Below are 17882 nucleotides of genomic sequence, written 5' to 3'. Positions count from 1 at the left end.
CATGTGCAGTCCGCATTTTCCTGACGTCGGTCGCGTTATGGATTGCTGTGGCCAGGAAGTGCCTGTACTTCAAGCTCCTCCCTGTATACTGTACACTGAGCGGAGGCGGGCTGGAGCTGACACCAGCAGCAGCTGGTCATGGGGTGAGAGAGCTGAGGCAGGGTTGCCTCAGGTGGATCGGGCACAGCAGCGATGGAGCCCAGCCGTGACCGGGGGAGGAGCAGAGAAGCCTTCACAGAAAAAAAGGTTAGAGGTGTAGGTGTGTGTGTGTTGGTCCGGCTGTGCACAGGAAGCTGAGGAGTGGAGGCATGGGTAACTAAGGGGGTCATTCCGAGTTGTTCGCTCGGTATTTTTTTCTCGCAACGGAGCGATTAGTCGCTAATGCGCATGCGCAATGTCCGCAGTGCGACTGCGCCAAGTAAATTTGCTATGTAGTTAGGTATTTTACTCACGGCATTACAAGGTTTTTTTCTTCGTTCTGGTGATCGTAATGTGATTGACAGGAAGTGGGTGTTTCTGGGCGGAAACAGGCCGTTTTATGGGTGTGTGCGAAAAAACGCTACCGTTTCTGGGAAAAACGCGGGAGTGGCTGGAGAAACGGAGGAGTGTCTGGCCGAACGCTGGGTGTGTTTGTGACGTCAAACCAGGAACGACAAGCACTGAACTGATCGCAGATGCCGAGTAAGTGTGGAGCTACTCAGAAACTGCTAAGAGGTGTCTATTCGCTATTTTGCTAATCTTTCGTTCGCAATTTAGATAAGCTAAGATTCACTCCCAGTAGGCGGCGGTTTAGCGTGTGCAAAGCTGCTAAAAGCAGCTTGCGAGCGAACAACTCGGAATGACCCCCTAAGTGCAGGACTCGGGCTGGGGAGTCAGGAACCAGCAGAGCTGTGGAACTCCCTCCTCCTCTCCTCTTACTTACGCTGCTGCTGTCTTTCACTTCAAACTCCCTACAACTCCGAGTCCTCTATGTTTTCATTTGCCCACTTGAAGCCACACCTCCTCTCACTGCACAGCTGTCAGTCTGCAATGTGAGGCTGGAGCTCACTGAATAACACATGTAATGATGGCCTGGCTTGAGGAGGGGAGCTCATGGCATGTTCTGTGGTGCCCCCTCTCTGAGAGGTGCTTTCCCTCCTCCTATTGCTGCTACTTTCTGCTGGCAGTTTCTTTACTTTTTTCTTAGTTCTAAAAAAAAAAGATTGTAGGCAGAATCCCCATATGCACAGCAGCACAAGTCATCTGGAAACTGCCCTGGTTATTGGTCTGTGCAGCAGATGTCTCCATTCCTGGGTGCCCCTCTCTGTGAGTTTGTGTCCCCACCCCATGACAGCAGCACAGAGTCACAGGCAGTGCTCGAAGTGGGCTGGTATACACCGGTATGGCATACCGGCACTTCGAGCACTGACCGCTAAAGACCCCTACCGCTGCTATCATTTCAAATTTAGCGCTATTCAAGCGCCAAATGGAACTCTCGAACCGGCAGCCATTAGGGAGCGTCCGCTCCTGATTGGCTGCCGGTCCGCATCAGATTTGGAATTATAGGCGGACTGGACGCAGGGGGAGGCACCAGAGTCGCACTGAAGGCCATCGCCGCCAACCACAGCCTACTCCTCTGTACCGCCACCACCGATGACGACCACAGCCTCCTCCTCACCGCCGCTGCAGCTGACCACAGCCTCCTCAGTACCGCAGCCGCCGATCACAGCCTCCTCCTCCTCCGCACCACTGCCCATTAGGTAATCTTAACCTGCTGCCTTTCTCTCCCTACTGTATGTCCTTCCCGTCCCTGTCCCTGCTGTCACTTTCCCTCTCATTCTGTCACTCTCACTGTTCCTGCTATCAATTTACCTGACCCCGTCACTCACCCTGTCTCTCTGTCATCTCTCTGTCCCTATGTCCCTGCTGTCACTCTCCATGTCCCTGCTGTCACTCTCCCTGTCCCTGTATTTTGGCTCATACTGTGTGGCGTAATGTGAATTTTGGCTCATTCCGTGTGGCATAATGTGAATTTTTGCTTATTCGGTATGGTGTAATGTGAATTTTTGCTCATTTTGTGTGACGTAGTGTGAATTTTGGCTCATACTGTGTGGCGTAATGTGAATTTTGGCTCATTCCGTGTGGTGTAATGTGAATTTTGGCTCATTCTGTGTGGCGTAATGTGAATTATGGCTCATTCCGTGTGATGTAATGTGAATTTTGACTCATACTGTGTGGCGTAACGTGAAAGGGGCACCAGTACTAGATAGTATAAGGGGTCCTACTATTATGGGTATACGGCGTGGTACAGTACACTTAAAGACATGCCCCCTTTTGAGAGGCCACACCTCCTTTTCCAAAGCAGCCTTCACTTTTCCACACCCAGACATAAAATGTCCACTTCCACCACTGGTCACAGGAGAATAGGCAGCATGAGAGGCAGAAGAACTATCTTTGAAACGTTTAGTGCTACAGGAAGAAAGGTAAATGTGCGGCTCTGGACCTCTTGGTAAGAAATAATAAGATTTTAAACCTACCGGTAAATTTATTTCTCCTAGTCCGTAGAGGATGCTGGGGACTCCGTAAGGACCATGGGGTATAGATGGGCTCCGCAGGAGATAGGGCACCTAAAAAGAACTTTGACTATGGGTGTGAACTGGCTCCTCCCTCTATGCCCCTCCTCCAGACCACAGTTAGAGAACTGTGCACAGAGGAGATGGACAATACAAGGCAGGATTTAGCAATCCAAGGGCAAGATTCATACCAGCCCACACCAATCATACCATGTAACCTGGATCATACATAACCAGTTAACCGTATGAACAACAACAGTAACGGTCCAAGACCGATTTCAACTGTAACATAACCCTTATGTGAGCAACAACTATATACAAGTCTTGCAGAGTTTCCGCACTAGGACGGGCGCCCAGCATCCTCTACGGATTAGGAGAAATAGATTTACCGGTAGGTTTAAAATCTTATTTTCTCTTACATCCTAGAGGATGCTGGGGACTCCGTAAGGACCATGGGGTTTATACCAAAGCATCCAATCGGGCGGGAGAGTGCGTATGACTCTACAGCACCGACTGAGCAAACGCTAATTTCAGGCCCATATCCACTCCTGTCTGTAGGAAGTGGAGAAAACGACCCAGATGAAAATCTTCCGTAGGTGCATTCTTGGTCTCACACCAAGACACATACTTTCGCCATATCCGGTGATAATGCTTAACCGTCACCTCCTTCCTAGCCTTTATTAAAGTAAGGATGACCTCTTCCGGAATCCCCTTTTTCGCTAGGATTCGGCGTTCAACCGCCATGCCGTCAAACGTAACCGCGGTAAGTACTGAAATACACAGGGCCCCTGTTGCAACAGGTCTTCCCTCAGAGGAAGAGGCCAGGGATCTCCTGTGAGCATCTCTTGTAGATCTGAGTACCAGGCCCTTCGAGGCCAGTCTGGGATGAGTATCGTCTGTACTCTTCTTTGCCTTATGATCCTCAACACTTTTGTGATGAGAGGAAGAGGAGGAAACATGTAGACCGATTTGAACACCCACGGTGTTATCAGAGCGTCTACTGCCACTGCCTGAGGGTCCCGAGACCTGGCACAATACCTCCGAAGCTTTTTGTTGAGGCGTGACACCATCATATCTATTTGAGGAGTTCCCCAAAGACGTGTTATGTCTGCAAAGACTTCTTGATGAAGTACCCACTCTCCTGGATGGAGATCGTGTCTGCTGAGGAAGTCTGCTTCCCAGTTGTCCACTTCCGGAATGAAGACAGCCGACAGAGCGCTTACATGATTTTCCGCCCAGCGAAGAATCCTGGTGGCTTCCGCCATCGTGACTCTGCTTCTTGTCCCGCCTTGGCGGTTCACATGAGCCACTTCTGTGACATTGTCTGATTGAATCAGAACCGGTAGGTTTCGAAGAAGACTCTCCGCTTGTCGAAGGCTGTTGTAAATAGCCCTGAGTACCAACACATTGATGTGTAGACAGGACTCCTGGTCTGACCAAAGTCCCTGAAAGTTTTTTCCCTGTGTGACCGCTCCCCATCCTCGGAGGCTCGCGTCCGTGGTAACCAGGATCCAGTCCTGAATTCCGAACCAGCGACCCTCCAGCAGGTGAGCACTTTGCAACCACCACAGGAGAGACACTCTGGACCCTGGGGACAGAGTTATTTTCCGATGTAAGTGCAGATGGGACCCGGACCACTTGTCCAGAAGGTCCCATTGAAAAGTCCTTGCATGGAACCTTCCGAAGGGAATGGCCTCGTAGGCCGCCACCATTTTTCCCAGAACTCGAGTGCATTGGTGAACTGACACCCTTTTCGGTTTTAGCAGGTCTCTGACCATGTTCTGGATGTCCTGGGCTTTCTCTATTGGGAGGAAGACCTTCATTTGTTCCGTATCCAGTATCATACCTAGGAACGGTAGTCGAGTTGTCGGAATCAACTGTGACTTCGGTAGATTTAGAATCCAACCGTGTTGCTGGAGCACTCTCAGAGAGAGTGCCACATCAGCAATTTCTCCCTTGATCTCGCTTTTATCAGGAGATCGTCCAAGTATGGGATAATTGTGACTCCATGCTTGCGCAGGACCACCATCATTTCCTCCATTATCTTGGTGAAAATCCTCGGGGCCGTGGAAAGTCCAAACGGCAACGTCTAAAATTGGTAATGACAATCCTGTACAGCGAATCTCAGGTATTCCTGATGGGGGATATATATGGGGACATGAAGGTACGCATCCTTTATGTCCAGAGACACCATAAACTCCCCCTCCTCCATGTTGGCTATTATCGCTCTGAGTGATTCCATTTTGAATTTGAATCTTTTTATGTACAGGTTTAGGGATTTCAGATTCAAAATAGGTCTGACCGAACCGTCCGGTTTCGGGACCACAAATAGGGTTGAGTAGTAACCTCTTCCCTGCTGGTGCAGGGGAACCTTGATTATCACTTGCTGTATACACAGCGTTTGAATTGCAGCTAACACTACATCCCTTTCCGATGTGGAAGCTGGTAGGGCCGATTTGAAAAATCGGCGCGGGGCACCTCCTCGAATTCCAGTTTGTACCCCTGGGAAACTATTTCCAACACCCAGGGATTCAGGTCTGATCTGACCCAGGCCTGACTGAGAAGTCGAAGATGTGCCCCCACCGGTGCGGACTCCCTCAGGGGAGCCCCAGCATCATGCTGTGGGTTTTGGAGCAGCCGGGGAGGACTTTTGGTCCTGGGTACCTGCCGAAGCAGGTGCTCTTTTGCCTCTGCCCTTACCTCTGGTGAGGAAAGAGGATCCCCGACCTCTTCTGGACTTGTGCGACCGAAAGGACTGCATCTGATAGGGTGTTACTTTCTTTTGCTGTTGGAGAATATATGGTAAAAAATTTGATTTACCTGCTGTAGCTGTGGAAACCAGGTCCGTCAGCCCATCCCCAAACAATACCTCACCCTTATAGGGTAGTACTTCCATATGTTTTTTGGAATCCGCATCACCCGTCCATTGGCGAGTCCATAAGGATCTTCTCGCCGAGATAGACATGGCATTGGCCCTAGAAGCTAGCAGTCCAATGTCCCTTTGAGCATCCCTCATAAATAAGACTGCGTCTTTAATATGGTCTAGAGTTAAGAATATAGTATCCTTATCCATATTTTCAATTTGATCTGTCAGCTCATCTGTCCAAGCTGCAATTGCGCTACACACCCATGCCGACGCAATTTTCGGTATTAGCACAGCACCCATATGAGAATAAATACACTTTAAGGTAGTTTCTTGCCTGCAATCTGCAGGGTCCTTAAGGGCCGCTGTGTCAGGAGACGGTAGCGCCACTTTCTTGGACAAGCGCGTCAGGGCCTTGTCCACAGTGGGGGATGATTCCCAAATCTCCCTGTCCTGCTTAGAGAAGGGGTATGCCATATAAATTCTTTTGGGGATCTGCGTTCTCTTTTCCGGAGTCTCCCAAGCTTTTCCAAAGAAATCATTTAATTCATGAGATGTGGGAAAATTAATAATCTGTTTCTTTTCCTTAAACATGTGTACCCTTGTGTCGGGGACCGAGGGTTCATCCTCAATATGCAACACATCCCTTATTGCCACAATCATACACTGAATGGTTTTAGTCACCCTAGGGTGCAATTTTACTTCGTCATAGTCGACACTGGAATCAGAATCCGTGTCGGTAGTAGTGTCTTGTGTTAAGGGACGCTTTTGAGACCCCGACGGGCCCTGTGAGTCGGTCCAATCCGAGGATTGACCTCCTGATGTCCCCCCTAATTCAGCCTTATCAAGCCTTTTATGTAAAGATGCCATTCAACATATGCCACATGTCCATCCATTCCGGAGTCGGCACAACCGACGGGGGGACACCACTCATTTGCTCCACCTCCTCCTTGGAGAAGCCTTCCGCTTCAGACATGTCGACACCACGTACCGACACCCCACACACACAGGGATTAACCTACAAGGGGACAAAACCCCAACCAGGCCCTTAGGAGAGACAGAGAGAGAGAGTATGCCAGCACACACCCAGCGCTTAATAACACTGTGGAAAAATATGACCAGATAGCGCTTTTTTATATAATAATATTCCAATTCCCACTCACTGCTTCGCCAATGTGCCCCCCTCCTCTTTTTTCCAGCCCGTGAAGTTCAGCAGGGGAGAGACCAGGGAGCCAGCTTTCAGCATGCAGCTTCTGTGGAGAAAATGGCGCTGGTTAGTGCTGAGGATCAAGCCCCGCCCACCCGATGGCGGGCTTCGGTCCCAGTGCTTTTTTTATTAAAATGGCGGGGGATTCTTGGATTTACTGCCTCCGCAGCCTAATCCATCTTAACATGCCCAGAAGTGAGGAATATTGCTGCCCAGGCCCCCCCCCAGCGCCCTGCACCCTTCAGTGCTGCTCTGTGTGTGTATAGTGGGAGCAATGGCGCGCATCTTACCGCTGCGCGCCTTACCTCATGAAGATCTGATGTCTTCTGCCGCCTGATGTCTTTTGCCTTCTTATACTCACCCGGCTTCTATCTTCGGCATCTGTGAGGAGGACGGCGGCGCGGCTCCGGGACGAACCCCAGGTGAGACCTGTGTTCCGACACCCTCTGAAGCTAATGGTGTCCAGTAGCCTAGAAACAGAGCCCAACCGTAAAACCAGCCCTGCTTCTCTCTCCTCAGTCCCACGATGCAGGGAGCCTGTTGCCAACAGGACTCCCTGAAAATAAAAAACCTAACAAAATTCTTTTAAAACAGAAAACTCTGGAGAGCTCTCTGCAGTGTACCCTTTCTCCTCTGGGCACAGAATCTAACTGAGGTCTGGAGGAGGGGCATAGAGGGAGGAGCCAGTGCACACCCATAGTCAAAGTTCTTTTTAGGTGCCCTATCTCTTGCGGAGCCAGTCTATACCCCATGGTCCTTACGGAGTCCCCAGCATCCTCTAGGACGTAAGAGAAACATTGTTAAAATAAAATGAATGCTACATTTGTATACAGTGTGGGGTTATAAACAAAAAGGATTGAACTGGGAAGGTCCACCTCCAAATCAGGCCCAGAGTGTTCCAGAGCTCAACCACATCCATTTGTCTGATGTCTGAATCTCATGTCTGGAGATACACTCATACACAAACCCCCTCAGGCAGCATGCTGCACTTTGGGGTTCATTCCGACCTGCAATGCGCACACGCTTCGTTGCCGTCGCCGGGCAGCTGCCAGAACAAAGAAAAAAGTCATCGCTAGCGCGATCGCAAGAAGATTGACAGGGAGGAGGCGTTCCGGGCGTCTACTCACCATTTATCGGGCGTGGTGAGGCGAACCTAGGCGGATCCAGGCGTTTGGAGGGCGGATGTCTGACATCAATCCCGGGACCTTCGTCGCAGGATCCGTCGCACAAGGTAAATAGGTCTGACCCTGGTCTTGTTTTGCAGGAAACTTTTTTAGCATAGCAGGGCTGCACAAGCGATCGCAGCCCTGCTATGCTAAAATACACTCCCCCATAGGCAGCGTCTAGTTGATCGCACGAGCAGCAAAAAGTTGCTACTTGCGATCAACTCGGAATGGCCCCATTAGAACTTAAGATTACACCTGCCACTGCAGGACACACCCCTTAGTGGCACTAGTTACGCCCATAGGTGGAGCTAGATACGCCCTTTGGGCAGAGCATAACACACCCTCTCAATGCGGCGCATTCTACTACCAGCTAAAATCTCCCTCAAACTAGTTTTCAAAAGTAGGCAAGTATGGTAATATCACTTAGAACAGCATGGCAGGAGACAGCAGAAGGAGAGAGCAAGGATTTCCCAATGCAGGGTGATTAGCACTGACACTGCAGCTAGCAGCTAACAAACAGGTGAGGAGAAGAATGCAGCACCTGGAGAAAGTTTCTGACTGCCAGGTAATGCTGAAGTACATAAGGTAAAGCTACAACCACTCAGGATGGCTGGTGCCTGTAGTTCCACGGAAGCGCTGACACAGATAAGACTCAGGAGACTGGAGCCAAAGGATGCGACGCGTTGTTCAAGGCACTGGAGAGTAGGCTGAGCTTCCCCTATAGTCAGCAGTGATTGGAGAACCAAATCATGTGAGTGCTCAGGAGTGGATAGCACCAGGTCAGCCATCTACTCCGGAGATGGTGGGAATACATTGGGGTACACGGTGTAGAGTCTCTGCACATTGCAGGCAATCATGGAACATGCTGCCAGGCAGAGGATGTGACCTCCGGAGGCCAACACATAAGAGCACCGGTAAGTGACGTGATATAAAATGTAGATTCCTGACACGCAGGTTGTGGTAGTTGATGTTGGTGATATTAATGTGCTCAAACATGTTTCTGCCTATATTTGGCCTTCCTCAGGGAGTGAAGTTAAACAGACTGTCAATTAAGATTGAATTCACCACCGTTGTGTAGACAAGTAAGTAAATTGATCTGCAGCCATAAACTGTGAACTATCTCTGCAATTTCTAATATCACTACTGTATGTACTGTGCATTATTCTTGCTATCACTATGGGGGGATGTAATAGGGATTGAGAATCAGAAAGTTAAAGATTTTTGGAGATTTCTCCTGTTTTTTTAAAGTGGCAATCATTTACATGGCAAAACCTGCCATGTAAATGATTGCCACTTCAAAAAAACAGGAGTATTCTCTCAAAATCTGTCACTTTCTGATTCTCACACCCTATTCCATTCCCCTCAGTACCTGTATACAATTGCATCTGTGTACAACATAACTACAACCTTAAAATAAAGTGTGTTAGTAGCATCAGAAACAACACTCCTTACTCAAACACAAGTTATACCATGAGACACTGCTTTGTTCACACCACACACATAGGGGGGAATTCAATTGTTTCAAAAAAGTCGGTTGGGTGTCTGTTTTTTCCTATCTAATAAGCAGGAAAAGAAAGACACCCAACCGACTTTTCAAATAATTGAATATCCCCCATAGACTGAGCGCTACATACTCCCACCTGTTAATCAACGGAAATATTAGACAGGATTTTGAAGCAATGTTTTTACTCTATGCAGCACTATACACTTGTGAAATACTGAAAGGTGGCCATAACATCTTTACTGAGTGATAAAGGGGTTACGCATGCCTCCCAACATGACCCTCTCCAGGAGGGACAGAATGTTCTGCTACTGGACTTCCCTCTTAATGTATGATTGCCATCACCTGTGCTTAAACATCTTTCTTATCCATTAACCTATTCAAAGCAGGTGCCGGCGATCATAAATTAAGAGAAAAGTCCAGAAGCTGAGCATTTTGTCACTTCTGGAGAGGGTCATGTTAGGAGGTATGGTTATGTCTTGTTGTTAAATGGGGCCCTAAGTCTTAGGACTGCACACCTGCTGTCTTCAATGGTGCAACAGGACTCCCACTCTTACTCGGATTCCACCTCCCCCTTCTCTGGACTGCTTACAGCTCCGCTACTGTAGCTTAATGGTCCAGCGCAACATCACCACTTAATCTGGCTGTGCTGAGTCTCCTATAAATCCCATGTGCGCCATTAGGTGACAAGCTTGTTGTATATAATTAAGTAGTGGCAAATTATGTTATGCCAGACTTAATGTGCGTGCTGCCAATTTAAAAAAAAACAAAACCTCTGCCCGCGCCCCTGCATACACTACTGGGGCGCAGTTTAGCCATACACATACACACATGTATATACTTAATACTCTCCCATTTTTGCCTACCACCTTCAATGAAGCATGCATGTGCTTAACCATCCAAATGTATGTCACACACCACTGGTTCCCAGCCGGGCACTAAAGTTTGTTGTGGCTTTCAGCTGTTTCACAAATCTCTGCCCTGTGCCATAGAGAGATCAAATAGAAGGCGATGTAACAACCACCATCACTGCAACTCCAACACACAGAATCGTCTGCGCTGGTGGTACCCAGGAACAAAGAGTCAGAACAGGCCACCAGTCATGTGCTCCACGGCAACCCATTGCTGCATAACACAGACCTCCATAGCAGAGACTTCCCAGACTATCGCTGTCCCATCACATCCCGACACAGAGAGTGGAGAGTATGAGTGAGAGAATGCAGTGCGCTTGAAATCTGCTATGAACCTGAGGTCTATACACAGTAGAAATTGATGTAAAAGGATGTGGTATATTTTTGTACATACTTTCTGTCGCCTCTTCTCCTTCCTTTTGTCCTCTGTGGCTTGTAGCATCTTCTCTTTCCATAGATTGAAGAAATAAGAAGGATCTGTGTAGAATCGGAGACCATCTTTCTTGTCATCCCTAAAACGGTGGATGAGAATTATATGATGAGGGATGTACTAGGTAGCATTGTACTTTTGAATAAAGGGCCTAATTCATGTTTGTGGCCGATGTTCACGTAATGGAACAATTATCGTCAGACTGCGCATGTGCTGGGATCACAATGCAAATGCGCCAAACTGCCGCTGCGATTCCGCTCACAATGACCATTTCACGGAAAAGTGATTGACAGGAAATGACCGTTTGGAGGTGGTAAGGGGAATTTACAGGGACTGGCCTTAAAAATGCAGGCGGCTTTACTTGTTAACATTAGCAGCTCTGTAGCCTAGAAAATCACAATCGGATTTCATACAAACACGAATTAGGCTCAAAATACCAAGTGCTCCTACAGTACATTACATACATAAAATACAATAAAATACTGTATCTCCTCTAATATTAGTAACATCTGGAGTGACATACTACTTAAATATATAATTATTGAAGACAATTGCACCTACAGTATCTGTACTGGCCCCCGCATACACAACAAGTACATGCCGTTACTGAGTATATTCATTACCCATCTGTGTATCTGATGTACACGGTCACCGCTGTTTTGAAAACACAAGTATTACGGCTCCCGTACATCTATGACATTTTACTCTCCAGCTCATTAGTGTTTTTCTCCAAATATACTGCTATTCTGACCCTCATTTATGTCCCATACATCTCCTGCATATACTGGACAACAAGATACTTTTATTTTAAGTGATTTTCCTTTTTTAAAATACTTTGGGAAAACAGTTACTTATTAATATATTATGCTTGAGGAGTACTTGTTATTTCAGTTTTTGCAAATGAAACCCTTACTTTTACAGCTGCTTAGCACGGAGCATTTATCCTGCAGTGGATGTGGACGCTCAATTCTGCCCATCATGCCATGCAAAATGTATACCATACGTACTTTGGGGCACACATCCATTATGTTCCACACAGAAAGGCACATGATATAGGAAAGTAGTTTTGGAATGTCACTGCACCTTTGGGTCTAATGCCTTGTGTGGCTGGTATAACAATAAGTCTATTGGAGCATGGCCACAACTGGGGTCCCTGTCACATCCTCATGATGTCATAACATCATGTGCTCAGGGGGACATGACTGGCACAGGGAGCCGTAAAGCAATGTTACAGCTCTGTATTAGAGTTTATATAAGATATATGAATATGCAATTTGTCAGACACTAGAAGGTCCCTAAACAATGGCAAATACTATTCCAACCTAAATAAGGAACAAAAGCCTAGAAAAGAGCAAACATCATGTATTCTAACCAGGGCCATAAGGAGGGTGGTGCAGCTTATGCCCTGGTGACCCGGTATCTGGCTAGCAGGGTGCGATCGGCAACCCGCAGCCAGTTTCACTGCTGCAGTGCCAGCCAGCGTGTTCTTTGGACATTCCAGTCATGCATCCTGCAAGCTGTACAGCCGCTCCAAGCGTCCGTAGGACGCTTAGAGCGTTGGAGTAGTGAACCGATGATGGTGGAGTAGCGAACCAGTGATTGTTGTCCCGTCCATCCAGCCCGACGGGAGCAGCCTTATGATGGTATGCGCTCAGGGGGCTTGCCGGTGGCTGCACAGGGCGAGCTGTCACGATATCCCGGCGGATATCCGGGGAGGACTCACACTGCACACCCTGCACCCATTATTTTCAATACTTACCGCCTGGAGTACTGCGTGGCAGCAGCAGCACTGCAGAAATCACTAGGAAAATGGCGCGGCAGCCATTTTCCCACCATTTCGCTCATGCGTAGTAAAAAAATCACTGGGAAAATGACCACTGTGTCATTTTCCCAGAGACCGGCGCATGCGCATTAGACTCTGGAACGGCGCTAGAGTCTCCTAGTGCCCAGAATCTACAGCACAGCTGAAAAGAGAGGAGGGGGCCCACACTGAGTCTGCACACGGGCCTCCTCCTCTCTTGAAGCACCCCTAAACAGAGGTACAGTATAGCTAAGAAATGGAAATGAGCTTAGGACACCAAAGGTTAGGTGACTACAGACACCATGGGGTATATTCAAATTGCCGTCTGTCCAAAATACGGCAGTTTTCGACTTTTTTAGGTCGGAAGTGGTTCCAACCTATGCAATCTAACCCCAAATTTTTCGACAAGTCGAGTAATTCGACTTGTTGAAAAGCACGTGGAACGGCGGAATAGCTGCCGATCCATGTGCTTGTGTCGAAAACGGGGTCAAAACCTTTTCGACCATCTCAATTCGACTTTCAAAAAAGTGCCAGAGACGGGGAGCACAGCGCGTGATACGGGGAGAGCCGCGCCGGAGATGGGGAGAGCAGGCCGGAGGATGTGTTACACAGCCACCACTCACAGCAGCGTCCACCCGGCTCCAGCAAGCGAGATCTCGCTAGCTGGAGCCGGGTGGACGCTGCCGTGAGCGGCGGCTGTGATGCGGGAACAGGGAGAGGCAGAGACGGGGAGGGGGGGGGGAGCCGCGGGCAGATGGGGGAGAGCTATATAGTCGCTGCTGTAGCGCTGCTCTCCCCCGTCTGCCCGCGGCTCTCCCCCATCTCCCCTCCCGCATCTTAATTCGACTTTTTTAAAAGTCGACTTGAGATAGCATTGAATAGCCCAGGTCGGATCCATTCCGACAATTGAATGTCGGAATGGATCCGACTTCAATTGAATATACCCCCATGTGTGGCATGCTAAATGCACCAAGGGAACTTCACAGCAACTAAAATAATGGACGATCAATAGAACAACCGGATGACAAATACCACATGGCAGGACATGAGTTGTATGCCCTTTATCACCTGTAAGGGGTCAGGATATTGAGTGGTGGAGGCTTGTCACCGCGTTGGTACATCTCCATAACCGGATTAGGAATGGAATTCCGAGAGACCACCTGTTGATTCTGCACTGTGGAGCTTTTAAATGCTTTTCTCATATTAATGTCCTGCAGCGATACTGAAAACATAAAAACACACAAAGAGTTATGCTGACTCCTTTGAGGCTATAAAGACAAACTGATGATATAAGAAAATTTCATTCAAATGTGTACATGTGAATATAAGTAAAGAATTTAATTGGATACAATGCGCTAGATGTAATAGGGTGCGATTTTTGGGAACATGCAATTTTTCCCGAAATGTAATGGAGTGCGGAAACATGCGAATTTGCATGTTTCCAGTAGTCTAAAAAATGGCAATGGCAAAAATCGCATCCAAATGTTTTGCTATTGTAAACATACAACTCGGGAAATGTAATAGGGTGCGATTTTTAAAATCACACCTAAAACATTACCTAAAAATCGCACATAAATAGACCAGCTTCTGGCTGGTGAGTTTGACAGAAGCATGCACAGATCAGTGAGACCCGTGCATGCTTCTGTCTGTAAAAGTTTAGAAAGTGTTAAAAATTAACACAATGTGCAGGTTCCCCCCCAAAAGCATAACCAGCCCCGGGCTCTTTGAGCCAGGCCTGGTTGCAAAAATACAGGGATTAAAATTTATTTGGGGTTCCCCCATATTTTAACAACCAGCACTGGACTCTTAGACCGGTCCGGGTTCCAAAAATGTGGGGGATAAAAGAAGTAAGGATCCCCCATATTTTTTAAACCAGCACCGGGCTCCACTAGCCAGGGAGGTGATGCCGCAGCCGGGAGACACTTTTATATAGGTCCCTGCAGCTGCAGCATCACTCCCCCCAACTAGTCACCCCTGGCAAGGGTTCCCTGGAGTAGTGGAGACCCCTAAAATAAAGGGGTTGTACCCCCTCCAGGCACCCAAGGGCCAGGGATGAAGCCCAGGGCTGTCCCCTCCATCCATAGGCTGTGGATGGATGGCTGATAGCCGTGAAAGTGTTAAAATGAATGCTGTCTTTTGCTGTGGAACTACAAGTCCCAGCAAGCCTCCCCTGCATGCTGGTACTTGGAAAACCACAAGTACAAGCCTGCTGGGAATTAACGGGCCCACTGGTACCTGTAGTTCCACAACAAAAGAAATACCCCAAAAAAGACAAGACACACACACTGTGAAGTAAAAATTTATTTACACACACTCACACATACTTACCTACCTAGTGTCCCACGTAGCACCTCGGTCCCCTTTTCCAAGTAGTAACCATTAGGGTACCTGTAAAAAACAACAACAATATTCTCACCTAGAATCCGGTGTAGATCGGTCCTCTTCTTTCCCTGTAGGCATCCATAGGTTAAACAAAAACAAAACACAAAATACCCGAACCCTCGAACTAAAGGGGATCCATGTTTACACATGGATCCCCTTTCCCCGAATGCTGGGACCCTCCGTGACTCCTGTCACTAGAGGACCCAGAAGCCAATCAGAGAGCGCTGTCATAGCGCTCTCCTGATTGGCTGAGCGCTCCTGGCCTGTCAATCAGCAACATTGGAAGGCATATTTCGCCATTTACCTCAGGTATTTTCCCCTTACCAAAGTTCCACAGAATTTTAGAATATTCACAGATTATTTATTTATCACCAGTTATCTATATAGCAGAGAATATTTGGCCATTCACATCAGTCCCTTTCCCAGTGGAACTTACAATCTATATTCCCTATCACATGTACACACACACACATCCACGCTAGGGTTAATTTTGTTGGGAGCCAATTAACCTACCAGTATATTTTTGGATTGTGAGAGGAAACCGGATTACACGGAGGAAACCCACGCAAGTACGGGGAGAATATACAAACTCCACACAGTTAGGACCATGGTGGGAATTGAACCCATGTCCTCAGTGCTGTGAGGCAGTAATGCTAACCATTACACCATCCATACTGCCCATAGATTTACAGATGCTTGCATCACCACCCAGTCTGACTATTATACTTGTAGTTAGCGACATTTTTATGTTATGCCACATTCTTGAGCGCTTCACACACATGCATTCACCTCATCCGCTCTGGTACCACTTGTAATCACTGGCAGTGTCTATCTGCAGTCTCCTGATAAAACTAATGTGACTCCGCCCATTAATCTGCCATCATTTTGTACAACATTTGAGAAATCAACAAACTCAAGGGCACTTTTAATCTCTTGTACCTAAGGGTTTACTTCATTAAGTATTCTTTGCTGCTCTGATACAGTACTACGGGTAAATTTACTAAAGTGGGAGTTTTTTTTAGAAATGGTGATGTTGCCCATAGTAACCAATCAGATTCTATCTATTTTCTTCTGGAAGCAGCTACATAAATGTTAAGTAGAATCTGGTTGCTATGGGCAACATCACCAGTTCTAAAAATTCCATTTCCTATCTCTTGCATTGATGATGCCAATACATTTTGTTTTTGTTATTATTCAGCTTCAACTTGACGTTGAGATGAAACAAAGTGCAGGTTATTTCTAGGAGTTTCCATTACAAAATGGTGCAGTGTTTGTGAAAGTCGGTTGAGCAGTTTGTGCGCCAACTTGGAACAAACAGACAGATACAACGTTCATTTTTATTTTGATAAATGCAGTGCATTGTCTGGGATCAAACATGATGTAAAGCTATTGTATAAGAAATGGGAACCATACCCTCTTCCTCTTCCTCCCCAGTACAGATTATTATATGCAAATTGTTTGAAACAACAATTTGGTTTCTTCTAAGTAAGTTAAGCTAGGATTGTCTTCATTTGTACAGTATGTTACATTTCCCATTATCTCACCTGTGACGGACAACGTGTTGTTGTTGTTGTTGTTGTTGGATTGGTGTTAGTACTTCCTCCCTTCCCTCCTCACTCTTTTTCATTTCTTTTTGCTTAATTTCATTTTGTTGTTTATTATCATTTATGCATACTCCTTGTTTATGGTATGCATATCATATGACATATCTCCCATTCTATCTAATGCACTGATTAATGTGGTTATATACTGTATAGGTCACTCCCCACAATGCTTAGTTGTGAGGTGTCAAATAAAATGTTTAAAAAAAAGAAAAAGAATATAAATATTCCAAAGTCTCACACTCTCATCTTAATTGTATGGGAAGTATTTCTGCATTTTCTCCACTATATATTGTGCATCAAGAAGATTTGTTTGGGAAATGTTAATATGAGCTGTAATGTGCAGATAATTAAGGCAATTTAATTTTTGGCCCTTCATCATGAGCTGCATTAAAATGTGACATTGTATTAGTACAGCATGGTCTATGCTGCCGTTTACTCATCTTCAAATTAATTATTTCCTAATGAACACATGGCCTGATTAATGAATTAATAGACTGCTGGCACTTAGGAAACAAATGCTCCATACGAGTAGGTTGTCTGGGCATGGGCACTGTGTCAGAGGAGAAGGGCACAAATGCTTCAATTAATTGAACTTCAGATCTGCCCAATTACTGCCAGTGTTTGGAGATACTTGGGATTTTTTTTCATATGGTATTTTTAGCAGTCTTTTAACCACTTAACTGATTATTTATTTCGCCGAAAACCGCTCCGAAATTGTCGGGGTTTTTTTTTATGACTAAATTAGGTGAAGAATATGAATATAACCCTATCCCAAATGATTTTAGTAAAAAAAAAAAAAGGAAAAAAAATATTTTCTCATACATCCTAGAGGATGCTGGGGACTCCAAAAGGACCATGGGGTATAGACAGGATCCGCAGGAGACATGGGCACACTATAAGACTTTGAATGGGTGTGAACTGGCTCCTCCCTCTATGCCCCTCCTCCAGACTTCAGTTAGACTCTGTGCCCAGAGAGACTTGACACACACTAGGGGAGCTCTCCTGAGTTTCTCTGAAAAGACTTTGTTAGGTTTATTATTTTCAGGGAGACCTGTTGGCTACAGGCTCCCTGCATCGTGGGAGTGAAGGGAGAGAAGCAGACCTACTTCTTCTGAGTTCAAGGGCTCTGCTTCTTAGGCTACTGGACACCATTAGCTCCAGAGGGTCTGATCACTTGGTTCGCCTAGATGCTCGTTCCCGGAGCAGCGCCGTCACCCCCCTCACAAAGCCAGAAGAAAGAAGCCGGGTGAGTATTAGAAAAACAGAAGACTTCAGTGACGGCAGAAGACTTCAGGATCTCTGAGGTACCGCGCAGCGGTCGCACTGCGCGCCACTGCTCCCACACACAAGCGGCACTACAAGAGTGCAGGGCGCAGGGGGGGCACCCTGGGCAGAAATATACCACTTAGATATGACCTGGCAAAGTGATATACAGTGCATAGGCACTGTATACTGACCCCCACCA

At 46.9% G+C, this 17882-nt stretch overlaps 1 protein-coding gene across 2 annotated transcripts in view; it reads right to left on the bottom strand.

Moving 5' to 3' along the window:
• Nucleotides 1–17882, bottom strand: part of LOC134948908 (actin-binding protein WASF3-like) — a 251169-nt gene that overhangs the window by 46259 nt on the left and 187028 nt on the right. For both annotated transcript variants that reach the window (XM_063937187.1, XM_063937188.1), the window contains exons 4-5: nt 13500–13653; nt 10595–10712 (exon numbers count right to left, since the gene is read on the bottom strand). In XM_063937187.1, coding sequence (XP_063793257.1) covers nt 10595–10712; nt 13500–13653 — 272 coding nt within the window. The remainder of the gene's footprint in view (nt 1–10594; nt 10713–13499; nt 13654–17882) is intronic.

The sequence above is a fragment of the Pseudophryne corroboree genome, chromosome 8 (assembly GCF_028390025.1).
Source record: "Pseudophryne corroboree isolate aPseCor3 chromosome 8, aPseCor3.hap2, whole genome shotgun sequence".
Taxonomy (NCBI): Eukaryota; Metazoa; Chordata; class Amphibia; order Anura; family Myobatrachidae; genus Pseudophryne; species Pseudophryne corroboree.
This window is presented reverse-complemented; position numbering and strand designations above follow the sequence as displayed.